The sequence below is a fragment of the Canis lupus genome, chromosome 6, assembly GCF_003254725.2.
Source record: "Canis lupus dingo isolate Sandy chromosome 6, ASM325472v2, whole genome shotgun sequence".
In the NCBI taxonomy this organism is placed as follows: domain Eukaryota; kingdom Metazoa; phylum Chordata; class Mammalia; order Carnivora; family Canidae; genus Canis; species Canis lupus.
In genome coordinates this window covers 77,155,673-77,179,750 of record NC_064248.1, presented here as the reverse complement: position 1 = coordinate 77,179,750, position 24,078 = coordinate 77,155,673, and the positions used below count along the sequence as shown (strand labels likewise).

General features: G+C 54.8%; 1 protein-coding gene across 4 annotated transcripts in view; it reads right to left on the bottom strand.

The window, feature by feature from the left end:
- Positions 1 to 4,539: 4,539 nt before the first annotated feature.
- GNG12 (G protein subunit gamma 12) overlaps positions 4,540 to 24,078 on the bottom strand; it is an 80,253-nt gene continuing 60,714 nt past the window's right edge. For all 4 annotated transcript variants that reach the window (XM_025418024.3, XM_035717936.2, XM_035717935.2 and 1 more), the window contains 2 exons: positions 10,198 to 10,316; positions 4,540 to 8,363 (listed from right to left, as the gene is read on the bottom strand). In XM_025418024.3, the coding sequence (XP_025273809.1) occupies positions 8,238 to 8,363; positions 10,198 to 10,290 (219 nt within the window). In that variant the 5' untranslated portion in view covers positions 10,291 to 10,316 and the 3' untranslated portion in view covers positions 4,540 to 8,237. The remainder of the gene's footprint in view (positions 8,364 to 10,197; positions 10,317 to 24,078) is intronic.

Below are 24,078 nucleotides of genomic sequence, written 5' to 3'. Positions count from 1 at the left end.
TCTGACAGGTTATTTTTTTTAATCTCTTTGTCAAGGGTCTCACTGATGTCCTCTACCCTTTTCTGAAGTCCAGTAAGTATCTTTATGATCATTACCTTAACTTCTCTATCAGGCATATTACATATTTCTGTTTCCACTTATATTTCCTGCTGTGATTTTTGTCTTGTTCTTTCAGAACCAACTTCTTTATAATAGCATTTACCACATTCAGTAGTAATTTATCTGGTTATCTCCTACAGCCCAACCCTATAACTCCTTCCCCAACTATCCTGGGAGATCCTTGTCTTTTCTGGGTTTATCCTAGGACAAATTTAGCACAGGACTAGTAGGAACTACTACATTCCTCATAGGACTTCGACAAATGAATGAATTCTTCTTTGTCCTGCTTCTAAAAACCAAATGCCCTGTTATTCACCTTTAATATTTGAGTGAGCTATTTTTCTTTTTGCAGTTAGTTGTGTTTTTGAACTCTTATGTAGGCATTGTTGGAGTTTTGCTCTCTTAATTCTATTAATTGCCTATATATCAAATACCTTTCTGCAATTCATTTTTCCTTAAACATTTTTTCCAGTCCTGCCGGTGAGTCAGTAGCTGAAGTATCAGGAAGTGATTTTTAAAATATCTTTTAAATACCTATAATTACATACAGCAAGCAAGCCCACATATCCTTCCCTGACCCCATACTCTAGACTTTGATCCTCCTATTTTTAATTCAAGGAAAAAAATGTAAAATGACCTGGAGTGGAAATGGCAAAATGTAACTGAAAGTGCATTGCTCTCATCTCTCAAATTTGTATGAAATTTAAAGCTAGAAGAAATATTAGTAATTACCCAGGCTTCATCCTTTTCTCAAATCCTTTTTTTCTGAAAACAGGATCAGAAGTCCTAAAGGTCCTTAGGTTGCCTAGCAAATTAGTGGCAGTTGGACTAGAACTTATACTTCCTGATTCCAGGACACGTGTTCTTTCTTTTACATCATACTAACTGTTCATGAAAAAATTCAGTGTTTTTGAAAGGCCTACAAATATGCATTTGGATCTCTTCAAGCTTCTATTTCGTCATATGTAAAGCAGGGATAATAATAGGAACTACATCATGGGTTTGTTTTGAGAATTTTTAATTGAAGTGTGGTTGACACGTTACATTAGTTTCAGGTGTACAACATAGTGATTCCACATCTCCGTGTATTATGCTATGCCCGCAAGAAGAGCTGACGTCTGTGACTATATGATGACCTTATAATACTGTTGACTATATTCTTTGTGCTGTACCTTGTATCTCAGTGACCTATCAATTCCATAACCAGAAGTCTGTACTTCCCACTTTATCCATTTTTCCCCATCCCCTAATCATCAGATTCTTTTCTGTGTTTATGGGTCGGTTTCTGTTTTTGTTTTTGTTTTTTGTTTTTTTTTAATTTTGTTAGATTCCACATATGAGTGAACTCACATAGTATGTGTTTTTCTTTGGCTGGCTTATTTCACTTTGTGTAATACCCTCCTAGATCCATCCATGTTATTGCAAATGGCAAGATTTCATTATTTATAGCTGAATAATAAACCATTTTGTGTGTGTGTGTGTGTGTGTGTGTGTGTGTATGCTACTTCTTTATCCATTCATCTACCCATAGACGCTTAGTTGCTTCTCTAATTTGGCTATGTTGCAGCATAATTTACAATAGCCAAGATATGAAAGCAATGAAATGTCCATGGATAGATGAATATGAATATATTTATATAAAATGATGGAATATTATTCAGCTATAAAGAATGAAATCTTGCCATTTGCAACAACATGGATGGATCTATGATATTACACTAAATGAAACAGTGTAATTTCAAAGTCAGAGAACAAATGCCAATATGATTTCACTCATATGTGGAATTATGAACAAAGGAAAAAAAGAGAAACCAAACTGAAACAAAACCCCAGACTCTTAACTGTAGAGAACAAACAGATGGCTACCAGAGGGGAGGTGGGTGGAGGAATGGGTGAAATAGGTGAAGGAAATTAAGAATACACTTGTCTTGATGAGCATTGAGTGATGTATAGCATTGCTTAATCATTATATTGTACGCTTAAAAACTGTCGACTATACTAGAATTAAAATTTTAATAGTACAATAAACATAAGGGTGCATATATATTTTTTTATTTTATTTTTTGCATATATATTTTTAAATTAGTGTTTGTGTTTTCTTTGCGTAAATACCTAGTAGGGGAATTACTGGACGATACGGTATGTTGATTTTTAATTTTTTGAGGAACCTCCATACTGTTTTTCACATTGTTGCATTGATTTTCATTCCTACCAACCGTGTAAGAGGCTTCCTTTTCTCTACATCCTCACCCCCACACGTTATTTCTTTTGAGTCTAGTCATTCTGACAGGTGTGAGGTGGTATCTCACTGTGGTTTTGATTTACATTTCTCTGATGATGGTAATGTTGAGCACTGCTTCATGTCTGTTGGCCATCTGGATGTCTTCCTTGGAAAAATGTCTATTCAGGTCCCTTACCCATTTTTAATTGGAGTGTGTGTGTGTGTGTGTGTGTGTGTGTGTGTGTCTTGAGTTGTATAAGGTCTTTATATATTTTTGAACATTAATCCCTTATCAGATATATCATTTGCAAGTATCTTCTCCCATTCAGTAGGTTGCCTTTTCATTTTGTTGTTTCCTTCACTATGCAAAAGCCTTTATTTTGCTGTAGTCCCAATAGTTTATTTTTTTGCCTTTTTTTCCTTTCCCGGAGGAAAGGAAATGGACTGATGTTAAATCATTGCCTCTGTTTTCTTCTAGGAGTTTTATGGTTTTATGTCTCATTTTTAGGTCTTTAGTCCATTTTGAGTTTGTATATGGTATAAAAAGTAGTCCAGTTTCATTGTTTTTGCATTCTTTCCCAGCACGATCTAACAAAGAGACTGTTTTCCTCATTGTACATTCTTGCCTCCTTTGTCATAGAATGACCATATAAACATGGGTTTATTTCTGGTTTTTCCATTCTGTTCACATGCCAGCTTTTACTTAGGCTTGTCCTTAACCTGGTCCTAGGGGACATTAATGCTCCAGTCTATCATTGTCTGGAATGAAGCAGGTACTGCTGGCCAGGTTTTTCCAGGGTGTGACTGCCTTAGGCCTGCCCCTAATATATCAACTTATGGATCCACAGGGCCCTTATGATGTCACAGGATGACTATCTTATGGACCAGATTTAAAGTCTTTTAGTGAATAGGGCTGTCACTTTTCTCTAAACAGATTGTGTGTGTGGTAGGATGGGGACGGGGGTGGCGACTGGATCTAGAGACCAGCAGTAGCAACTTGACATAGATGTTTTGGCTGCACAGTTCTTAGACTTCTAAACCTGGGATCTTACCATTCTGTATCTCAATGATTTCAATTACTTGTTTTTATAATTGATGATCTAGAATTTATAGGCTATAGGTATGCTTCATGTGTATAATTCTCGATGATCTACAACTTCTAACTTTTGCCCCTTTATGCTAAGCTTTGCTCTTTCCATAGTTCTCTATTGTAGTTCTAGTGATCTTCTACTAACCATTAAGTCATTAGCATTTTAGGATGAATTTGTTTGGATTGTATTTTCCTTCAGGACAAAGAAAACACTGGTTTCTAAAAAAAAAAACCTGATAGTTGAGGTGGGGGTTCCTGAGACCAGCTGTACATGTTTGCCCAGGGCTGGCCTACAATTAAATGGCCTTAGTAGGCATGGATAGCTCTGATAAGGAGACAGTAACTGGAGCAACAGAAGGCCTCATCTGAAGGCACGATCATCATTGTTTGCTGCCTGGTCCATAACCAGTCACTGGCCACCTTTTTTCCCTTTCTGGATGACGATGTTCTTCCTTCATTCCATGGGAATCTTGGCCCTAGGAGAAGGAACTAAGGAGGAGTAGGGTACCTTTGGCACACACTTGGTGAATATGAGTCATTGGGAGTGTAATGGCCTTTTCATTTACCTGTTTCCATGGTCACAGTTGTGTCTCAGGACAGGAGACAGCCCTCACACATCAGATGTCGTATCATTCCTCTTTAATAACCTCCACTGCCTTCCAGTTGCTTACAGGATAAACGGGTACTATGGGAGCACCCTGCACCCTGGTTTTGAGGCCACTCTCCTCTTCTTCCTTCACTTCCTCCCAAGACTTCATTCCAGTGCTTACAAAGTTTCTCTTTTCTCAAGACCCAAAGGTTTCCTTTGGAAACCTTCTCAGGCTTCACTGATACGGAGCTGCTTCTCCTTCCTCTGGGATCCCACGGTACTGTACTCTGTTCACCTTCTCACATGGTACTCTAATTACTAGTTTATGCACCTGCCGTTCCCACCCACCTTACTCCGGACTGTGAGCTGTGCTCAGGCTGGTGTGAGTCTTGCTCATTCGAGTGTCAGAGCCTGTGTTCAACATCTGGTTCTCAGTAGGTGTTCAGAAAAGGTTAACTGAATGGAGGGAAAGGGAAGAGAACTGGTCTTCTATTAATTTATTCAGCAAACCACGGGAAGGATGATACAGTGAGGCACTGATCCATTGTTAAAGAGAACAACGTTTTAATGAAACTTCTTTCAAATCTGTGAAGTACATGTGAAGTAAGTGCTTTTATTCTTTCCATAGGACAGATTTCCAAACAATGATCACAGTGCTTAGGTTAATAAGATGCTAGACAGATGAGTAGCCAGAGAATGCTATGAAATAACAAAATCCCTTCAACCATATATCAAACGCAGATTACCGAGACATCAAGTGAATGATGTTTAGAGTTACATGACTAAAAACAAGACATTACAGTAATCAAGTCATAAAACTAGAAAAAGTTATGTAACAAAAAGGCCTTTCAAAAGCTATTAAATGAGCATACGTGATAGATGAACCAATTGTATATCTGAAGCAGCTTATAGCACCAACATGTTGGCAGGACCTGTAGAGAGGGTAGGCCGCTGGACCGAGGCATCGTTGGGGGGTTGGGGGAAGTTCCCACCATCATCTACTTTGAGCCTCCTGTTTTACAGATGGTGAAACGGGGGCCCAGCAAGATGAAGTGCCTTGTCCAAAGTCACATGACACAGGGACACAAGATTGGCTGGAAAACACTCCAAGGCTACGATCCAGGCCGCCCAACTTTAGGTAAGGGTTCTATTTTAATTTACACATAATTCTATTTGATGCATGTGTTTTGTTCCCATTAACAGCTCCACCATAAAAGAAATCAATACAATTCATAACACATTCCAGTATTATATTTTATTGAGAAGGACTGACACGTACTGCCCTTCATTTCTTGGGCCTCTAAAGATCTTCAGTCAATAGCTGGAATAATCGGATAACACTTCTGTTGGTTGTAAATTGGCTGAGAAGGTGGCATCTGAAGACAACGTTCAGCACCTCTTTTACTACCTAAACTAACCTATGCCTCAAAATTGCTAAATCATTGGTATAATTTCTTTGATAGTTTGAAGATTAGTAAAGTACAAAAACAGTACAGAAAGAGAGCAGGTCAGGTCCTTCCTTTAAAAGGTAATTATGGCACTTTGATTTTAATAAGGTAAGGAAATGTAAAAACCAGATTCTTTTTAGAAGAAAAAGTAACTACAACCTCTACCCTTGTGGACAACCTGGTGTAATGTGTTTCTATAAAATACTTTGGATTCAAGAACTTTTGTCTAGCATATTTTGCCATGGTCCTGGGGCCTCGATTGGACAGATTTATGCACTAACAAACATACAAGAATGAGAAAAAAGATCAGCGTTAACAGGAGCAGTATTAAAGACAAAAATATAATGAACCTATTTAAATAGCTTCCTAGATGTGAAGCCAAGAAGCTGCACGTATATTATGTGATTAGTGTGTCTTTAAAGTGGTGCTTTGGGGAAAGAAACCCACCGTATACGGGGCACTTGTCCATTATCATAAGCAAGCTGCTGCAGAACAGTTCAATCGTGGTTCATAAGTAGATTAAAGCCTGATAAATAAAAGTGACTTCTGCATATCCTATACATAGATTTTCTTAAATAGACATCTAGCTGTAAGTAAATCAACATTTAGCTACAATTTTTCCGCACTGGGTCCAGCGTCAAAGGATGGGATTTCACTTCTCTTGAACATGCCCTACGCCCAGTTAAGAGGTTACAGGACAGCCGTGCTCCTAGCCTTTATGATATCTGACTGGCAAAAAATGTAACCTCCCGGGACCTCAAGTCCATTCCTTACCCACTACAAGCATATCAACAAATAGAGAGCAAAACCTACGTGGCTCCCGTTGGCTAAAAAGATAATTTAGTACTAAAGAATAAACTTATGCTTGCTACTGAAAAGGTGCACAGATACCGAGTAGGTATGATAAAATTTCATAAAAATATTTAACAAGCTGCATTATAAATACTTAAGGAAAAATGTTAAAATCAGAATGAAAATACGATTAGTGTTCTGAAACCATCAGTAGAAAAATACACTTGTTAAAGGAAAAGGCCTCATGGAGTGAAGCGTTAAGTGTCATGTGTTTTTAGTGCACATTTCGAATGTCACCTCTCTTGCTCCTGAACAGGCGCCTGTAATTTTCTTGGAAACCGGGCGTGTTGCAAAACCAAGCGGGAGATGTCAAGGGGTTAAGGCCAGTGGCATGATTTTCCACATGATGTTGGAAAAGTGAGGGCAGTTCACAATGTTGAAAAGATAGGTGGCTGGGGAAGTCCTGACTCGGTTTGAGCAGCTTAAAAATAGCCCTGCATCTGTTCAGCCCCAGTCAGCTTCAGACTCGGAACCCAGACGTGCGACTGTAGGGGCGGGGGGGGGGGGGCTTGGGTGGCAGAGCAAGAGCGTGTAGGACTAGGGGAAAGCGCTGTAAATAGTTCCATCTTGGGGGTTGGATCCTTTTGGAAGGTGAGCTTTTAATCCTTCATTAGTAGATATTTTAAGGAACTAAAGATGAATTAAAATATCAGAGGCTTGTGTATGGCGTGCGCCCTTAAGGGAGTGTTTTTTGTTTAAAAAAGGGGGCCCTTCCTCCCTCTTTAATAAAACTAAGATACTCTGTGGCCTAGGAGATTCCTTGGGATGCCCACGGGCAAGCCCCAGGACTTGAGGGCTGAGTTCACACCCAGAGGAACATCCAGGAACCTGAGGACAGCTGCTGGCACCCTGAAGCCCAAGTGTACTCCAGGTCTAAGCCTGCCCTGGGGGGTGCGGACAATCGGGGAACACGCCGCCCCCCCCTTCCCCCGGGTATTTGACAAATCTGATGCCTTTGGTTCCTGTAGGGTTCTTTCCCACCACGGTCCACCCCGTTGGGGCCGGGAGGTGAGCCTCACCTCTGCAAACAGCCATCCTGGCCAGAGAGGCGAGCTGAAGGGCAGGGCAGAGAGGAGGAAATCACAAAGCTTGGCTAAGAAAAGCACACGGCTTTTACACATTCTCGCTCTCTGCGCCGGGCTCCCGTGGACCCTCCTTTACTTTAAGCATCAAGGCGGACCTTCCCCTGCAGGGCACGTCCCCCTCACTGCAGAGAACACGAGCCCCCGGGGAACAGCTGCCCACAGTCCTGCCCGGGGCCTCTTCCCCTTTTCAAGACCCGCGATCGCTGAAGCCCAAAGGCTCCCTTGGGAAAACCTCAGAGGAGGGCCTGTAGTTCGGTTTTTAATTTTACTTGGTGCAGTTGATGAGCTAAGAGGTCAGCAAGGAGTCTTCCTTACCCAGTTACAGTGGCTCCGACCTTAGGATGTTCTTTACTTTTTGTACGGGAACTCCGTACATAGGACAGGGCAGAGGCGTGGCTTCTGGAGCTGAGGAACTGAGAGACGTTTTAACAAGGAAATAAGCCTTGAGACGTGTATATACAAAGACTTATACACACGGCGCTCCTCACCCAGGGACACGGTGCAGGTCGGCACAACCCTAGGATGATGTAAAGGCTTTAGGACTTAAGTTATCACTGTTTTTTTTGTTTTTTTTTTTCGAAATGGCCCAAACCAACTTTTCTTAAGCAGTAACCCAAGAGGACACCATAGTTATCGAGTGGAAAAGAAGACCGTTATTCCGTATTAAATCAGAAAAAGGTGTTTTAAAGAAAAGGCAACTTGGAAAAATAAAGACGTCGGAGTCGATTATTCCAAGTTAGAGTATTTTAGTTATTAGCAGTGGTTACCAGATAAGCTGAAGGTAAATTTCTTCCAAGGAGCTGCTCATAATTTGCTTTGTTGAGGAGAGGCGAGGAGCCCTTTCACTGTTCCTCTATAGGATGATGCAAGTTTTTTTATCCTTGAAAGGGTTTTCTGAGGTCGGTATCCCTATCAGCAAAGGGTCGCTCCTGGCGTGCTCCTCACAGTAGGACATGAGGTCCGCTGATGCCTTTGAAACCTGACGTGTAGAAAAAAACCAAAGCAGACATTAAAAGTAGAGTTGAGGGGGGCACATGATGGGACGGGCACTGGGTGTTATTCTATATGTTGGCAAATTGAACACCAAAAAAAAAAAAAAAGAGTTGAATGCTGAATGCTGGCCCATTGGGTGGAAGACGGTGGGGTGATACTTTGAGAGCCAGCCTCGTTCTCCTCTATTACTTGTTAGTTAATAAGGGGAAGAGGCTCATAAATGGACAAATCTGGCAGCTCTGGCCTTGAGTGATCAGACTTCAAGGTCAGACAAAAGGACATCACGTGTCTCCTGGGGTGAGCACAGAGGACGTCCCCCCAGCTGGCACGTATTCCTGCCAAAGTAATGGGAATCGGATCATCGCACACAGGTGGTATCCAAAGCGAGGACCCTTCTGCAAAACACGCGGCCTGGATCCTTCCAAAACGGACTGTGTGCTGGGTTATCAGAGGATCCTAAATGTCATCGTTGTACTGTGGCCGTGAAGAAGGATGCCCTTGTGTTAGGAGCCAGGTGGTGAAGTAATCAAGGGGGAAGAGTGACCATGTCTGCGAACGACTTCCAACTGGTTTATCTTTTTTTTTATTTTTTATTTTTCCAACTGGTTTATTTAGAGGATGTGTGTTGTGTGGGTGTAGACAGAGAAAGCACGTGTGTCGAACTGTTAATCATTGGTGAATCTTGGCAAAGAGCATATGGGTGTTTGTTGCTACAACGGACTATCCATAGACTTGAAAGGTCTCAGAGGGTGGGTGGAGGGGACGCATACGTGAATTGGGGGACGTTGTGTCTTAGTTTGTATTTGATACAGGACTGGAATGCAGGACGGAGTTCAGGAACTGGATTCCTGGCTTGGAGTCAATACTCTTGAGAGAGAGAGAGAGAGAGAGAGAGCGCGCGAGCGAGAGGGGTCAAGTTCTAGAAGAGCTTCGACAGTTACTGTTAAACACTGGGCTTGGGAAAATAAAAAGGAGAGACCAAACCCAAGCGGGAGGACTCCGTGCCTTCCTCTGGCAGGAGTTAAAAATGGAAAATGCCATGCCTGGGTGGGATATCCCACAGAACCGTCAGCCCAGAGCCTCCAGGCAAGGAGCACGGGGCAGCTGGGGCCTGTCAACGGCATAGGCAGCCTCCTGTTTTGGAGACAGGTGACTCTCCCCAGGCCCAGAGGAATGTATCAGGTGACTGTTTCAGTCTCTAGGAAACAGCATTCGTCACGACATTCCAGGGCGTGCAATGCCGCGTTCCCTCTTGGGATTTGGGGGGCAAGGGCTGGGCAGCCAGGCGACCTTATAAATGCCTTCCCGTTTCTTCCAGAGCTCAACGAAGGCTGGCACTACTGCCCCTGGGTGCAGAACGTGTCCTTAAAATAGTCTACATGCATTTAAAAAGCAGCGGGCAAAAATAAATAAATAAAAAATAAAAATAAAAAAAAAATAAAAAGCAGTGGGCCCTACACAAAGGAGGCCGTGCGTGTTGGCTCGCTGCCCACGGCTACTTCACCTGTACGGATCACTCTGGAGCGCTCAGCGAACTCCAGAGGTACGACAAGGGTGTCCAGACAGCCCACCCGGACCCCCGTCGCAAGGCGGAACAGAGATCACGGGACCTGATGGTGCTCGTTCAGGGAAGGCAGGTGCCCATCTTCCCTGGGTTTTAGGTTTTTCCGTCCAAACAGGCTTAACTCTGACGCTTTGGGAGACTCCCCACTTGGCCTGGGAGGATCCCGAGCCCAAGCCGCCCTACGGGGCATTACCTTCCCTGAAACGTGGCCCAGCGTCTGCAGAGCAGAGGGGCCTCGTCCCCGCCAGCTTCTCACCTTTATTCTCTCGATGGAGGCTTCCATTCTCAGCTGTTGCACCGTTCTCCGTGCCTGGGCGATGTTGTTGGTGCTTGCTGTTTTGCTGGACATCTTCAACTCTTGTTTCTACCTGAAACCTGAAAAGACCACAACTGTTTAGACGGTCCCAAAGCCTCCGTTTCCAAGGGGGAAAGGGTGCACCTCCCCAGTCGTCGCGGGCTCTGGGAGGTAGTTACTAGAAGGCCCTCCCCCTGGAGCTCCTCCGTGAATCTTTTGCGGCCCAAGGCATCTAATCCATGTACCCCAACATACGGCACGATGGAGCCTCTTCTAGAATCTTTTTTTTTTCTTTTTTTTTCTTCTAGAATCTTCTAAGAGGAAACACAAACATCTGGGGTAGTTAGGGGCCTGCGGCGGCTGCGTCTGCAAGCCAGGCCCCGTTACCCGTGGTCTAATATCCCTGCTCTGCACCGTAACGGAGGGTTTGACTTTTAACTCATTTTGGCTCCTTCACCCAACTACTACGCGGATTCAAGCCCCGGCACCAGGGAGCGGCGCGGGAGGGCACCTCTGCGGAACTTTGCACAAAGGGTGCGTTTTTAGGCGCCATCGAGGTTTGCAGCCGCGTGAGGAATGCTAGGCCGATGAGGAAGTGTGTGTTCAAGAAAAAGTGGGGACCTTTCCGCTCAGACTCTCGGTGATGGACGCCCTGCGTCCACACCAATGTCGAAGGGGATCCGTGGAGTGGCTGGGAATTCTAACCCGACTCCCCCCGCCCCCCTCCAGTGGCCTCTTCGGGCACTGGAGCCCGGCCCCATTGGGGCTGTGGCTGACGACGCTCCTCCGCGGCCTGGGCCCTGGGGTCAGGCTGCTCTCCTGACCTGTCCCCAGCCACCTGGGAAGGGCTCGAGGGGACCTCCGGGGCCGTGAGCCCGTCTAGGGGCGGGTGCCCCCGTGTCTGGGGGATGTGAGCCGGCCAGACCCCAGGGTGGTGGCCTGAGGACCCGCGGGAGCAGGTGGACGCGAGGGGCCTCCCCCACCAGCTGGACTCAGTGTCTGTGCCCCAGGCGCCGGCAGGGACCTGGGCTGACCCCGCACTCCCGAGGCCACAGGAGGGTTGTGAGCTGGGGCCGCAGAGGCTGCAAGACGGGAAGCCACCCCCTTGCCCCCCCGACGGCGGCCACGTCCTGCCCCCTCGATGCCCCACTCCCCTGGCTCCTTGGTGGCCACGTCCACCCCCGGCCCCCGGCGGCACCCTGCCCTCCTCCCACAGCTCACCCCGTGCCCCCTGCCCCCTGGCTGAGCTCTGAGCACTGGCCCCGCCTCCAGAATGTGAGCAGGATTCCCCTGGACAGGGCCTGGGCTCCCGGGCTGCAGCCTGAGGACTCTAATGTCCCTGTGGCGTGAGAACAGCGCGCAGCACCCTCCTTGCCTCCAGGGCACGCGGGCTCCCAGGCCCGAGGCAGCTGTCCTGCCGCTGCTCCACCTCCCAGGCACCGGCTGGGGCCACCCCTGTGCCCCGCGTGGCTCTGAGCAAACTGCTCACCGTCAGGCTCCCTTTGCAGGAATGCCTGCGGGGGGCGGGGGGGTCCCGCGGAGCACCTCCTCCCGGCCTACAGCACCCCGCGCCCCTCTGAGCCTCCCGAGGGGGTGCTCTGCTCTTCCCTGGGGGCAAGGACGTCTGGCTGGCGTTCGGGCCACCAGCTGGATAACAGGCTCGCTCTCTTCTTGGAGAAGAGCTTCCGAGGCCTGGCGTCTGCACGGAGCCTCCGGTGCACATGCTGCCTTCGTGCGTGCGCAGGAGCCTGCGAAGCCGCGCCCTGCCCTCAAGGGTGGATTATGGTTTCATCCTCACCTTAGGGATGAGGCCCCCGAAGTTCAAGACCCTGGCTCCCGGCTCACAAGCCTGGAACCAGCCTGTAGGCCTCTCCCCGCAGCAGCCACGCTCCGCCGCCCAGGGAAGGGTGCAGTTCCCGTTCATCAGACTCACACGCGGGGCGAGGGTGACCCTGACACCGACGACCTGGAGTCGTGGGCTTGCTGAGTGCCCGGCGTCTGTGCAACGCCCCTTCTGCTGCGGAAAGCGTCTGTTGTTTAGTGCCCTGAACAGCAGACGTCCCCTGTCCTTTCCACGAGCTGAGCAACATGTTCTGGGTGTCGCGGGGAGGCAGGGCTGAGGTCAGCGTTCAGAGACCCCGGGCCACTAGCGCTGTCCCTGCCCCAGAGGCACAAAGGTCTGCACGGACCCCAGTTTGATTAAAAACTCCGCGACCTTGTCACTCCGCCTCTGCCATCAATGCCTCCCTGTCCTCGTCGTCCCCCCGTCTGTGGCAGGGGTGGCAGGCAGCAGCCCTACCTCACGGGCTGGCTGGGAGTGCTGCCAGGAGCGCGGGTGCAGGGCTGTGCCCCGTGCACACGGCTATTTAACGATCAACGAGCGCGGGTCCCGAGGTTCCCTGGCAGACGAGGATTCACGGCAACCCGATCGGCAGCGGCATCTTTCTAATACGGCCGGAGACAGGGTCCGTGAGCCCTCCAGGAACACGCATTTCACCCCGTGCACACTTAGCTTCAGCCAGAGCCTACAGGCTGAGGGCAGACGTGTTTGGTTAGGCCCTGCACAGGGTTAATGCAAGCGTGTGCACGTGCATGTGTGTCCGTGTGCGTGCACGTGCGTGTATGCATGTACAGGTGTGTGTGGTGTGCGTCTGCATGTGTGTGCACACATGCATGTGTGCGTGTGTCCATGTGCGTGTGTGTGTACACGTGTGTGCAGGTGTCCATGTGCGTGCATGTATAGGTGTGTGTGGTGCGCGTCTGCGTGTGCGCACATGTGTGTGCACACATGTGCGTCCATGTGTCTGCGTGTGTGCATGTGCACACGGCTGCATGTGCATGTGTGCGTGCATATGCATGTGTGTGCATGCAGGTGTGCACACATGTGTGTGTTTTAACTTGAAAGATGTTTCACTTTAAGATGAAGAAAGATTTCTGGAAAAATGAGAAAATCTTGCAGAACCGGGCTGGATCCGCGTGGCTGCTGCTGCTTTGACATTTGCCGGCACACCTGCGCGTCCCTCCATCTTAACCTGTCCCATGGCCTAGGTCAGGACCGGAGCTCACTCCTGCCCTTGCCACCACCGAGTGCTGGGGCCCCGGGGAGGGACTCATGACCTACTTAAGCCTCGGATTTCTCACAGGGAAAACGGGGATAATAGTACTTTTCTATTTCAAAGGGCTGTTGAGAGCATCAGATAAAACAAGCATGTGAGAGCAATAAATGCGAAGACTACTTGTGCTGAACGTGAGCACCTACATCCTCTGGTCACGTCCCCTGGATGGGCTCTCAGCACCCCGCGGCCCAGCACCTCGCACCCAGCACCGGGCTACCCCGCCCTCCCCTGCTGTGCCCTGAGCACAGCGCCATGCAGACAACACCGCCCCCCGTGTCATCAGCTCCAGCGTGCCTCCCCCACAGTGACACGTCGAGGTCCTAACCCCCAGCAACCCAGCTGCCTTTGGAAACAGGGATTTTAGGGGTACGATTCTGTGGGATGAGCTCAGTAGGCTGGGCGCCGATCCCATCCAACCGGGATCCTCACGAAAAGACCGTGGGCACGGGTCCTGTCGCTGCCTGACTGCAGACGGCTCGCCTCCCGGACAAATCTGGCCTTGCAGCCACTCGGGTCTGTGGGGCTTTGTGACGGCAGCTCAGGCCAACCGAGGCACCGAGGCTCTCCCCCAACTAGGGGTCCCCAGGGGTGCACGTGTCAGGATCTGGGTAGCGCGAGGAACAGCCAGGACTTGGGGCCTAGCTCACCGTCGGCTGTGCCCTGGGGACCGGGCGGGGGGTGGCATCCTGGCGTCCGTCAAGAGCTCAGGCTGCTGACAAAGTAGGTGCAGCAGCCTCAGGATTCCCGGTGCCCTGCCGCTCCGGGCCTGGCTGTGCTCTTGCTGGAAGTCAGCCCCTGCCCCCGCAGCCCCCGCAGCCCCTGCAGCCCCCGCGCTGGTTGCACAAGCTCCCCGGCCCCCATGAAGTGCATTGTGCTTGTTGTGAAGGGACACCGATGGCTGCAGGATGTCAGGCTGCTGCAGGGTGACCTCGCTGTTTCTGTTCAACGCCCCAGAGCCCGAGACTTGACAACAGGGACGTGGAACCCGACGCTGCCTCCTGCCCATGGGCACAGCCTGCAGCTGCAAGAGCAAGCATGGCCTGTGAGCGGCACGTCCTGCCCTCCTCCGTGCGGCTCTGAGAGCAAAGGGCACAAGGAACAAGGGCCGGGCCAGGGGGAAGCGAGAGGCGGGGCGGGGAAGGGTGGGCGCTGGGCGAGCGGCGCTGTTGCCGGGCTCTGTGGGCCCAGGGTCGGCGCAGGGAGGACAGCAAACCACTGTCTCTCAAGACCTTGAAGTCCTCTCAGGGTCATGCTCCGGGGGCGCCCGGGGGCTCCGTGGTGGAGCCTCGGCCTTCAGCTCCCGGCACGGCCCCGGGGTCCTGGGATGCAGCCCTGGGCGGCCCCTGCTGCGGAGCCTGCTTCTCCCTCCCTCCCTCCCTCCCACCCTGTCAAATAATAAAACCCTTAGGAGCAACCAGGTAGCAGGTTTTACACCTGCAGACGCTTGCAGCCCTGCCGGTAGAGGAGCTCATGCCGCCTGCTGCCCACGCACACGTCCTCGAGTCCTGATGACGACCCTGGACGGCGATGCTGCTGTCACGATGATTCCTGACGACTACCCTCGTGTACGCAGTAAGCGAATTCCGTGGATCCTTTCATTTAATCCTCTCAGAGAGGAGCTCTGTTCCCGTTTCGGTTTCACAGATGAGACGCAGGTCACAGGTGTCTTGCCAAAGGTCGTGCCGATGCCCGTGGCGGGGTGGACCGGGGCCCCGACTCCCGGGGCCGTCCTCTTCACTGCCTGCAGGGCCTGCCTCTGACCATCAGGAACACGTGGAGGACCGGGAGGCGGCAGGGAGCACTCCACGCAGGGCCTGCTGCTCAGGCACGAGGTCGTCACGGCTCAGCCACAGCGGCCGGGTCCAGCGGCCTTGGGAGAAGGCCCGAGGGAAGGAGAACTGGTTCTAGGTAAGACACAGGATGACCCCACGTCCCCGGGAAGCCGCAGGAAGCCACGAGAGTGAGCCCGTCTGGCTAATAAACCCGGAGACGGCTGCAGAGCCTGAGTAGAGGGTTCCTACCTCCCCTGTGTGTCTGCAGCATCTGGGGCACTTGTCATAAGAAAAAGTCTGATCCAGTCGGTCTGTGGCAGGACCCAGGAGTCCATGTTAAGCCTTCCCATGTGGGGCGCCCGGGGGCTCCGTCGGTGAAGTATCTGCCTTCTGCTCAGGTCGTGACCCCGGGGTCCTGGGTTCGAGCCCCGTGTCGGGCTCCCTGCTCAGGGGGAGCTGCTTCTCCCTCGGCCCTGCTTGTGCTCTCTCTCAAATAAACAAATAAAATCTGAAAACAACCCAAAAAGCTTCCTCGGTGATTCTGAGTCGGTTCCTAGAGAAACGCCAATACGATGCTCAGTCTTGCCTCGTGGTTCTACCTATGTGTGCGTTTGCTCGGGAATTAAAATACGTCCGCGTGAAAGAACGGCTCTTCCCACCCATACTCAGCCTTCAACGGGGTGAACCAGGCCCGGGAACCGCCAACTGCTCCCACGACCCGGACTTGCAGGGCCAAGCACCCGACGTCAGCGCTGACGGCCCCGCGGGCTCCCCTGCTGCACGGGGTTAGGCAGGTTTCCGAGCAGCCCTTCCCTCCGGGAAGTGCCTCCTCTTGGTGCCACTGGCCCATCCTGTCCTTGTCCCCTGAGGAGCCTTTCTACGGCTCCTGTTCCTTCCTCGGACTCAGTTTTTGGGGGCTCCGTCCCACAGGACAGAGGCAGCGGCATGGTTGGGACTGTGACCGTCAGGTCCGGCGGCGCCTGGCTCGTCCCTGCTGTGACCTGCTGCCGTCACTTCTCCAGACTCGGGCGTGCGCGACTGAGCTGGGACGGGACGACGGGGGTCCCTCGGGCAGGGCTGTCGGCGGGAGGAAACCGAAGAGCCTACGTCGGGTCCTGGATGCCTGCCTGACCCGAGGGCCTTCACGGGCAGATGAGGCTCCGGCCCCGTGACCCACGACTGCCAGCCTCGGGGGGAAGCCGCTGAAGGTCCCGCACACGGAGCGCCGCTGCTTCACCAGGACCCCGGAGGAGCCGGCGACACCCGCTGCCTGCGCCCACCCTCTTTCCGAAGCCCTGTCATCGGTGAGTGATGCCCTCACGGCCCTAATTCCCCCTAATTCCTGAGACCACGCACTGGGTACGGGTGCTGGGGGGGGGGGCTGCACGGCAGGTCCCGAGGGGCGGCACTGGGTACGGGTGCTGGGGGGGCAGGCAGGTCCCGAGGGGTGGCACTGGGTGCAAGGTGCTGGGGGGGGGGGGCGCGGGCTGGAGGGCGAGTCCCAAGGGGCAGCCCTGGGCTCATGCTGACTGTCCTGTGAGGGGGGAGGCCCCAAGGGTTTCTGAGCAGCAGCACCAGGCACAGGGAAGATGAGAGAACAGCAGAGGAGGAGGAGGGTGAGCAAGCGAGGGGCGCCGAGGCTGCAGGGGTGGGGGTGGGGGGTTATGAGGGCCTGAGGGAGGGCGGGGGCTGAGGCCGGAGCTCTGGGATGAGGCCGGGAGGCCCCGCAGGTACAGGGGAGGAGACGCAGGGGGGCGGGCGGCCAGCGGCTTAGCCTAGGAGCCCACACGCAGACCTCCTGCGCCAACCTGCAGGCGTCACACGGAGCAAAGGAAGCCAGGCTCGGGCGCAGGCGCCGTTGATTCTGGGCGCAGGACATCCGAGGCGCAGCCAGTCCTTGGCGACGGAAACTAGCCGGGCGGAGAGAGGGCGAGAGGACGGCGAGCTCACCTTCAGCCAGAAGGTTCTGGGGAAGGACGTCAGAGGACGCGCATCTCCGGCTCCACGTGTGCAAGGGCTCCGTGCCGCCCGTCGGCGGAGGCACCCGCGTGACACACGTCCCCGAACATGACCGTCGGGTGGGAAGGTGCTTCCGTGGAACGTCAGGATTCCAGGCGAAGCCGGAGAACTCACAACAGGCCCCTGATCTGGCACCGACGCCGCGGGATGGTCCCCCCCACCCCGTCCCCAGCCGTCCCCGGGGGCGTCTCGGTCTCCGGCCCTCCTGTCCCAGGCTGCCACCTGCCACCTGCGTCCTCCGAGTGGGGCTGTCCTGGGCGGCTCTGCCCGTTTCCCCGCCATCTGCCTCCAGGGCTGGCACAGGGCAGGCCCCGATGGTCGCAGGACCCCCACGCACCCCGCCTGCCCCCGACTCCCCTCCTGGACGCAGGGCCCTGCTCTGGACCCGCTTCTCCGCCTCCCCTTGCAAACAGCCTTCATCCCGGGTCTCCAGACCCCACACCTTGTGCCCCGTGCCCCCAACACCCAAGGAGGGACCGTGTGCCACAGGGGAGGGCGGCGGGGGCCTTGCCGAGCCTGGTCCCCCCCCCCCCCCCAGCTGCCCACCTGCCAGGCAGCTGCCACCCAGGAGCCTACATGACCGCAAAGCCACCTCCAGAATCGGGCTGTCTCGCAAGCCGGAGGGTGGCTGGGAGCGGGGCCGTGCCCCCCTACGGGCCGTCCTTCCGCCCCCCGGAGACAGGCCTGTGCCCTCCCGGCTCCTTCACACGCCGACCCCGCCGCCCTGGGCCCACGAGCCTTCCAGAATCCCTTGAAAGCCGCGGGCAGGGTGGGGGACAGCCCCAGAGTGTGTCCGCCAAGGCCACGCCTTGAGGTGTTGGGGCCACGCCACCCACAAGGGCCCCACGTGGGGACCGCGCAGGCGACGGCACAGCAGGGAATAGCCCTCGACGGAGCACATGACGCGGTGAGGACGCCCGGGCCCGGACACGCGCCCCGGACACGGTAAGGACACCGGAGCCCAGACACATGCACCCTGGACACGGTGATGACGCTGGAGCCTGGACACATCTGCCCTGGAGGGAGGAGGACCCTGACCCCCGGGGACACCGGCCTGCTGAGGGCGGTTGAGGCTGACGGGTGCCAGGAGAGCAGTGCCGAGGGCCCATCTGCAGTCCCCAGAGCCCCCGCCCGGCACCCGGTCCCCTGGGGGGGCCTCTCCGCTGCAGGGTCAGAGGGCGGCGGTGACTCTGAGGGCGCAGCGCTCTGCAAGTGTCTCCCGTCCGGAGCCCAGGGCCCCCAGGGGTTTGCAAGGGCAGCTTCTCGCCTCAGCGCGAGCTTGTGCTCCTTCCTCAGCAGCACCTCTCCTGTAGCCTCGGCCCGGGGCCGCCCTCGAGCATGTGGCGACGCCAGATAGCTGTCCCCCGTCCCAGGAGGTGTGCGTGCCAACCCCGAGCCCAGCCTGAGCTGCTATCTGGGCCACCAGACGCGAGGGCCCAGCGAGTCCAGGGGAGGGGAGGAGGGGGGAAGGAGAGGAGGGGGGAGGAGGGGAGGGGGGAAGGAGGGGGGAGGGGAGAGGTCCCCGCTGCGCCAGGACCTGCAGCCACCAGGGCCAAGGCAGAGGAGGCTAAGTCCCTGGTGGCCCCTGGGGTGAGGGGAGAGTGCGGGGAGCCCGGATGCGCAGGCTGCTTCGGCGGCGGGGCCTGCAGGTGCACTTGCGACCCGGTCCCAGGGGCTGTGCCGAGGCTCGCACGCGGGGGCAGAGGGAGCTGCGGGGACAGAGCTGACGCTCCTGCTCTTGCCACTCAATGGACCTCGCACACCCTGCTGACTGCCGGCCCAGCCTCAGTTTCCTCATTTGCAGGATGGGCGCCCCGGGGAGCCGCGGAGAGGCTGAGCAGTGAGCCAAGCTCCTCAGGGCCGGCCCTGACCGCTGCCGCCCGGCCGCCATGGGAACGGCCGCCAAAGAACGGCCCCAAGGGCCGCGAGGAGCTCAGGAACCAGGGACCCAGGAAGGTGCCGTCAGGAGGAGCACAGGCTCCCCAGAAGCACGGGCTGCCGAGCGGCGCTCCTCCCAGCAGCTCCTCCCGCCGGACGCCCTGAAAGCCTGTGGCCCGGAACCGCCCGCCGCTCCCCCCGCGGGGCCACCAGCGGAGGAGACACGAGGGAAGCGTCCTGGGCCACGGCCCAGGTGCACAGGCTCCTGGGGAGGACGCTCCTTAGATGGCAGGGTGGTCGCAGGCGAGGCCAGGCTGCCTCCACGGGCCCAGAGGCCTCGGCAGGGCCGTGGGCAGTGGGGCAGGGAGCACGGTGTGCACGTTGGGCACGGTGCGGGCGGGGAGCACGGGAAGCAGGGGAGCACGGGCCACACAGGGAGCACAGGGAGCATGGGGCGCACGGGGAGCACGGGCCACATGGGGCGCACGGGAAACACGAGGAGCACAGGCCACACAGAGCATGGGGAGCATGGGGAGCGTGGGGTGCACGGGGAGCACAGAGCGCAGGCCCCCCTGTCTGGGGGTCGCTTGGAACGGGGCTGACGCCCGCTTGGCTGGTAGCTCCCAGTCCCGCCCGGCAGGGACTCCCGGCAGCTACGCAGGGAGCATCGTGCTCTCAGCTCTGCCTCCACAGGGGCCCCGTGGCCTGCGCTCCGGGCCCAGCTCCTGACACCCACTCGGGCCTGCAGTGCAGCCGCAGTGGGGACCCTGGGTGGGGGTCACGGGGCCTCCTCGGGGGACCCCGCACACTTGGCCTGTGTGCCCCGGCCTCCCCGCCGTCCCGCGCTGCCCCCCTCCGGGTCTCCAGCTCCCGCCTCTCCTGGGCCTCAGGCCTCGGGCTCCACGCCTCCGTGTGGCTGCGCACCTGCACCTGCTGCACACCTGCGGGGCGGCCTTGGCCCTGCCCTCCACCTGCCAGAACCTTCCTCCCAGGCAGTCGCCCTCCCTCGATGGGCCACACCCTTGGAGGGGCTCCGGCCATCCCACTCCCCTCGCCTGCCCCCCCCTCGCCCCAGGAGAAGGTGCTGCTGGCACCACTTACAACCCACCCTGGTGCCAGGTGGCCATGGGCGGGCGACCCGGCTCGGTCCCGGCCACACAGCCCAGGACCATGCTCCAGGATGACCTGTGCTCGTCCCCACCCCCTGCTGCCCTCACAAGGCGACCTCCATGGTGACCCGTGCTCGTCACGCTCAAGGACACAGAGGACCTTGTAGGCTTGCTCTCCTGCTCGGGGCAGGCCTCCCTGGGATCTGGTGCTTCAGGGTGTGGCCACATGAGGCGCAGCAGGGCCGGGGGGGAGTGCGTGGCCTCAGCAAGGGGAGGTGAGCAAGACAGCTCGCTGGGCCGTGCTGCGCCCCGAAGGCCTCCCGGACCCGCATGTGCAGCGACCTCGGGCCCAGCAGATCCGTCCCTGGACAATGCTCAGTAAACATCAACTGACTGGGGCGACGTCCTGCCTCCCACGAGCGCATCCTGTACTCAGACGGGGGCCTGCGGCGTCGTTTCCGCTAACAGTCAGGCCAGGATCACAATTCTGGGCCGAGCTCTCCTGCTGAGATCCCGTCCCTCCGGTGACCCCTGGGCACCCTCCCCTCACTGCGCTGGGGGTCTTGCCGGCGTGAGTCCCCGAAGGCCACCTTAATTCCAGGCCCTGCTGGAGGGCAGGCATCTCTGCAGCCTCCTGCCCACTGACCATCAGGGCGCAACAGACTCACCACACGGGGACCAGCAGGACCCTGATGCCGGCAGCGTGTCTCAGCTGCTGCGTGCCGGGGCCAGGGACGGGCAGCGAGGGCGGGCTGGCATCACACAGGCGACAAAGCGTGCTGGATGTCATCAGGGCCGTGGCTACGCTGGGAGGTCACAGAGCAGAGGGGTGCGCGGTGCCCAGGCACAGGGATGGCCTCCCAGAGGGGGCGTCTACACCTATGCCTTCGACGGAGGAGCCTGCTCCAGGGCCGTCTACAGAGAGTTAGATTCACGCCCAGTGATCCCCCCACCGCGAGGAACATGCGGCGGATGAGCCTCAGGGGTGAGGGAAGCGTGTTTCCACTGCTGTTCGCTAGAGCAACGCAGGGCTGGGCATGGAGACACTCGTGAGCTCAGACCTTCCAGGTCCCGGCGGCCCGCGTGAGCGAAGCCTACCGTGGAGCCGGGACTGCTCTGGGCAGTGGCTGGAGCTCTTCCAGAGCCGCCTCACAATCCTTTACAAGGAGCCTAAAAAAATATTTATCTTTAGAAACCAATAACTGTAACCCAGGGCATTTATCCTAAGGAAGTAACCCAACATAAAAGGCATGTGCATATAGAGGTATTTAGTATTATTTGCTGAAAAGTGGAAAATGGAGAAAACAAAATGCCCCAAACACCGAAGCGGACAAACTGTGCTACGTGAGCAGGAGGCAGCTTCCTACAGCCTTGCAGGTTCGATTCTGAAGGTCGTGTTGCTGGGTAAGAGTGTTCAGGATATCACAGGAAGGGAAACGCTGGTACGTGTGCCCCTGGCAAGGTGTACGAGACTCACGGACGCGGACGGACAGCGACCAGGACTCGGGGGGGTGAGCCCGGCTGCCTCCGCGGGACTAGGAGCGCGCTCCTGCTATTGCTGTTTGAGCGGTAAGACCAGCGAAAACTCCAACCATACGGTCGAGGCCCCCACATTTCTCCCTCCCGCCGCCGGAGCGGAGGCCGATCGCTGCCCGCGGGCCGAGCCCAGGCTGCCGTCAGCTGGCGCAAGTCCGGTCTGGGTGCGACACGGACACGCGCGCGGCGGCCGGGCCGCAACCGACGGCAGGGGCCCCGGGGCCCGGGGTACCTGCTCCCCGGCCCCCCACAGAGGAGCGTGGTGGTCTCGGATCCGGAGTCGGGACATCGGGGCTGCATTCACCACATGGAAAATCTGCCAGGCACTCCAGGAACACGGATGGGTGCACATTAGGACAAGTTATCGAAAAAATACTCTTACCTAAGGACGAACTCTAAAATCAAGGAAGCAAACTCTAAGTCAAGACTCACACTGGCAGCGGGGGTGGGGGGCGGGGGGCGGAGTCGGCCTGCAGATCTGGTTTATGGGGCCCACAGAGAATTAGTTAAAACAGCAACAACAAAGCAGCGCCAACGTTTAGAAATTGAGAGTTTGCACATAAAAATCCAGATTCCTGGCTTCTTTCCAGAGAACACGTTCCCATATGGTTGCCGAGCTGCGGCCCAGGCGCGGCACATGGTCCTGGGGTGGACGGGGCCCACTCACTGCCACGCTGCTTGGCCTGGGGCCTTCAGCCTCCGGGGTTTTGACCAGGGGGTAAAAGCTCTTTGGGAAACTCGTTCCAATGTTTCAAGTCGGTGGTGGGACCAATGACAAGCTTAGGAATCAACGATTTTAAGGTCCTGAGATAACTTCAGTTCTTTCTCCTTCTCCTGTGAGAGGTGGCACGAACAGGGGGTGACTGGCCGGACACAGACTCCCCAACACCCCTTCAGAAACCCCCTGGACAAAGCCAGTCACCAAAAGACTCCTTCACAACAATGTGCATTAATATTAGGACACATTCTGGGCAGCCCGGGGGGTGCAGCCGTTTAGCACCATCTGCAGCCCGGGGCGTGATCCTGGAGACCCGGGATCGAGTCCTGCGTCGGGCCCCGGCATGGAGCCTGCTTCTCCCTCAGCCTGTGTCTCTGCCCCCGTCTCTCTGTGTGTCTCTCATGAATAAATAAATAAAATCTTTTTTTTTTTTTTTTTAAAGACACATCCTTCTGACCCCGGTCTCTGTTTTTTACCCCTGACTATTCCCCGACTGCCTGGGCTTTATTCATTTATTAGGCATGTGCCGGTTTCTCCTGGCGGCGAGCCACTGTACCTACACCACACACTCACAAGGAATTTAAGAATTCTGTGATCCCGAGGATTTGATAAATTCAGCTGAGCCGAAAACAGCCACGGGGACCAAAGAGGTACGCACGACTCTCAGCTCTAACTCCGTGCCGGGCGCTGTGCTCAGAGCTTCCGTCCTCGTATCGCGTCGTGAGAGAAGGATGGTTATTACCTCAAAAGGGGAATATGGTTAGAGCCTTAAAGACAGAGTCGAAAAGTTGAAGAAAAAGAAGAAAAAGTGTGTAGAACAGTGTGCACAAAGTGACACACGCTAAAAAAAAAAAGAAATATTTTTGGTTATAAATAAAGACTCCCAGTGAGAGAATGCTAGTAAATAAAAAAAAAAAAAAAAAAAGAAGGCTAGTAAATCATACCATGTGATTGGCCTCCCTGGCAAAGTGCTATTTTCTCCTCTTTGGAACATTCAATGACCTGGTGGTGGCAGACGTAGATTCCTTAATGATAATAGCTAATGTTTATTTTAATGTTTGCTAGAAAAAGATAATTACGCACTAGACCAATGGCTTTCTGGATGATACCGCTTAAGAAGAGGCTGACTTAATCCGGTCAAGAAATGGGCAAAACGCATGAACAGACATTTCTCCAGAGACGACGTACACGTGGCCACAGACACAAGAAAATGCTCCGCGTCCCTGGCCATCAGGGAAACACAAATCAAACCCACCACGAGACCCCCCCCCACAGCAGTGAGAACGGGGAACATTAACAAGTCAGGAAACAACAGGTGTTGGGGAGGATGTGGAGCAAGGGGAGCCCTCTGTGCTGTTGGTGGGGACGTGACCTGGCGCAGCCGCTGTGGGAACCTGTGTGGAGGGGCCTCAAGGAGGTAAAAATAGAGCTGCCCTATGACCCCACAACTGCACTGCCGGGGATTTGTCCCAAAGGACATGGATATAGTGACTCGAAGGGGCACACGCACCCCCGTGTTTATGGTGGCAGCGTCCACAAGAGCCGCAGCATGGAAACAGCACAGATGTTCACCAGCTGAGGAATGGATAAGGAAGATGTGCTGCGTAGACACGATGGGATCCCAGTCAGGCGTCAGGGCCCCTGGGGTCCTGCCCGTGCAAGGCCGGCGCCGCCACCCAGGGCTGTTAGGGGAG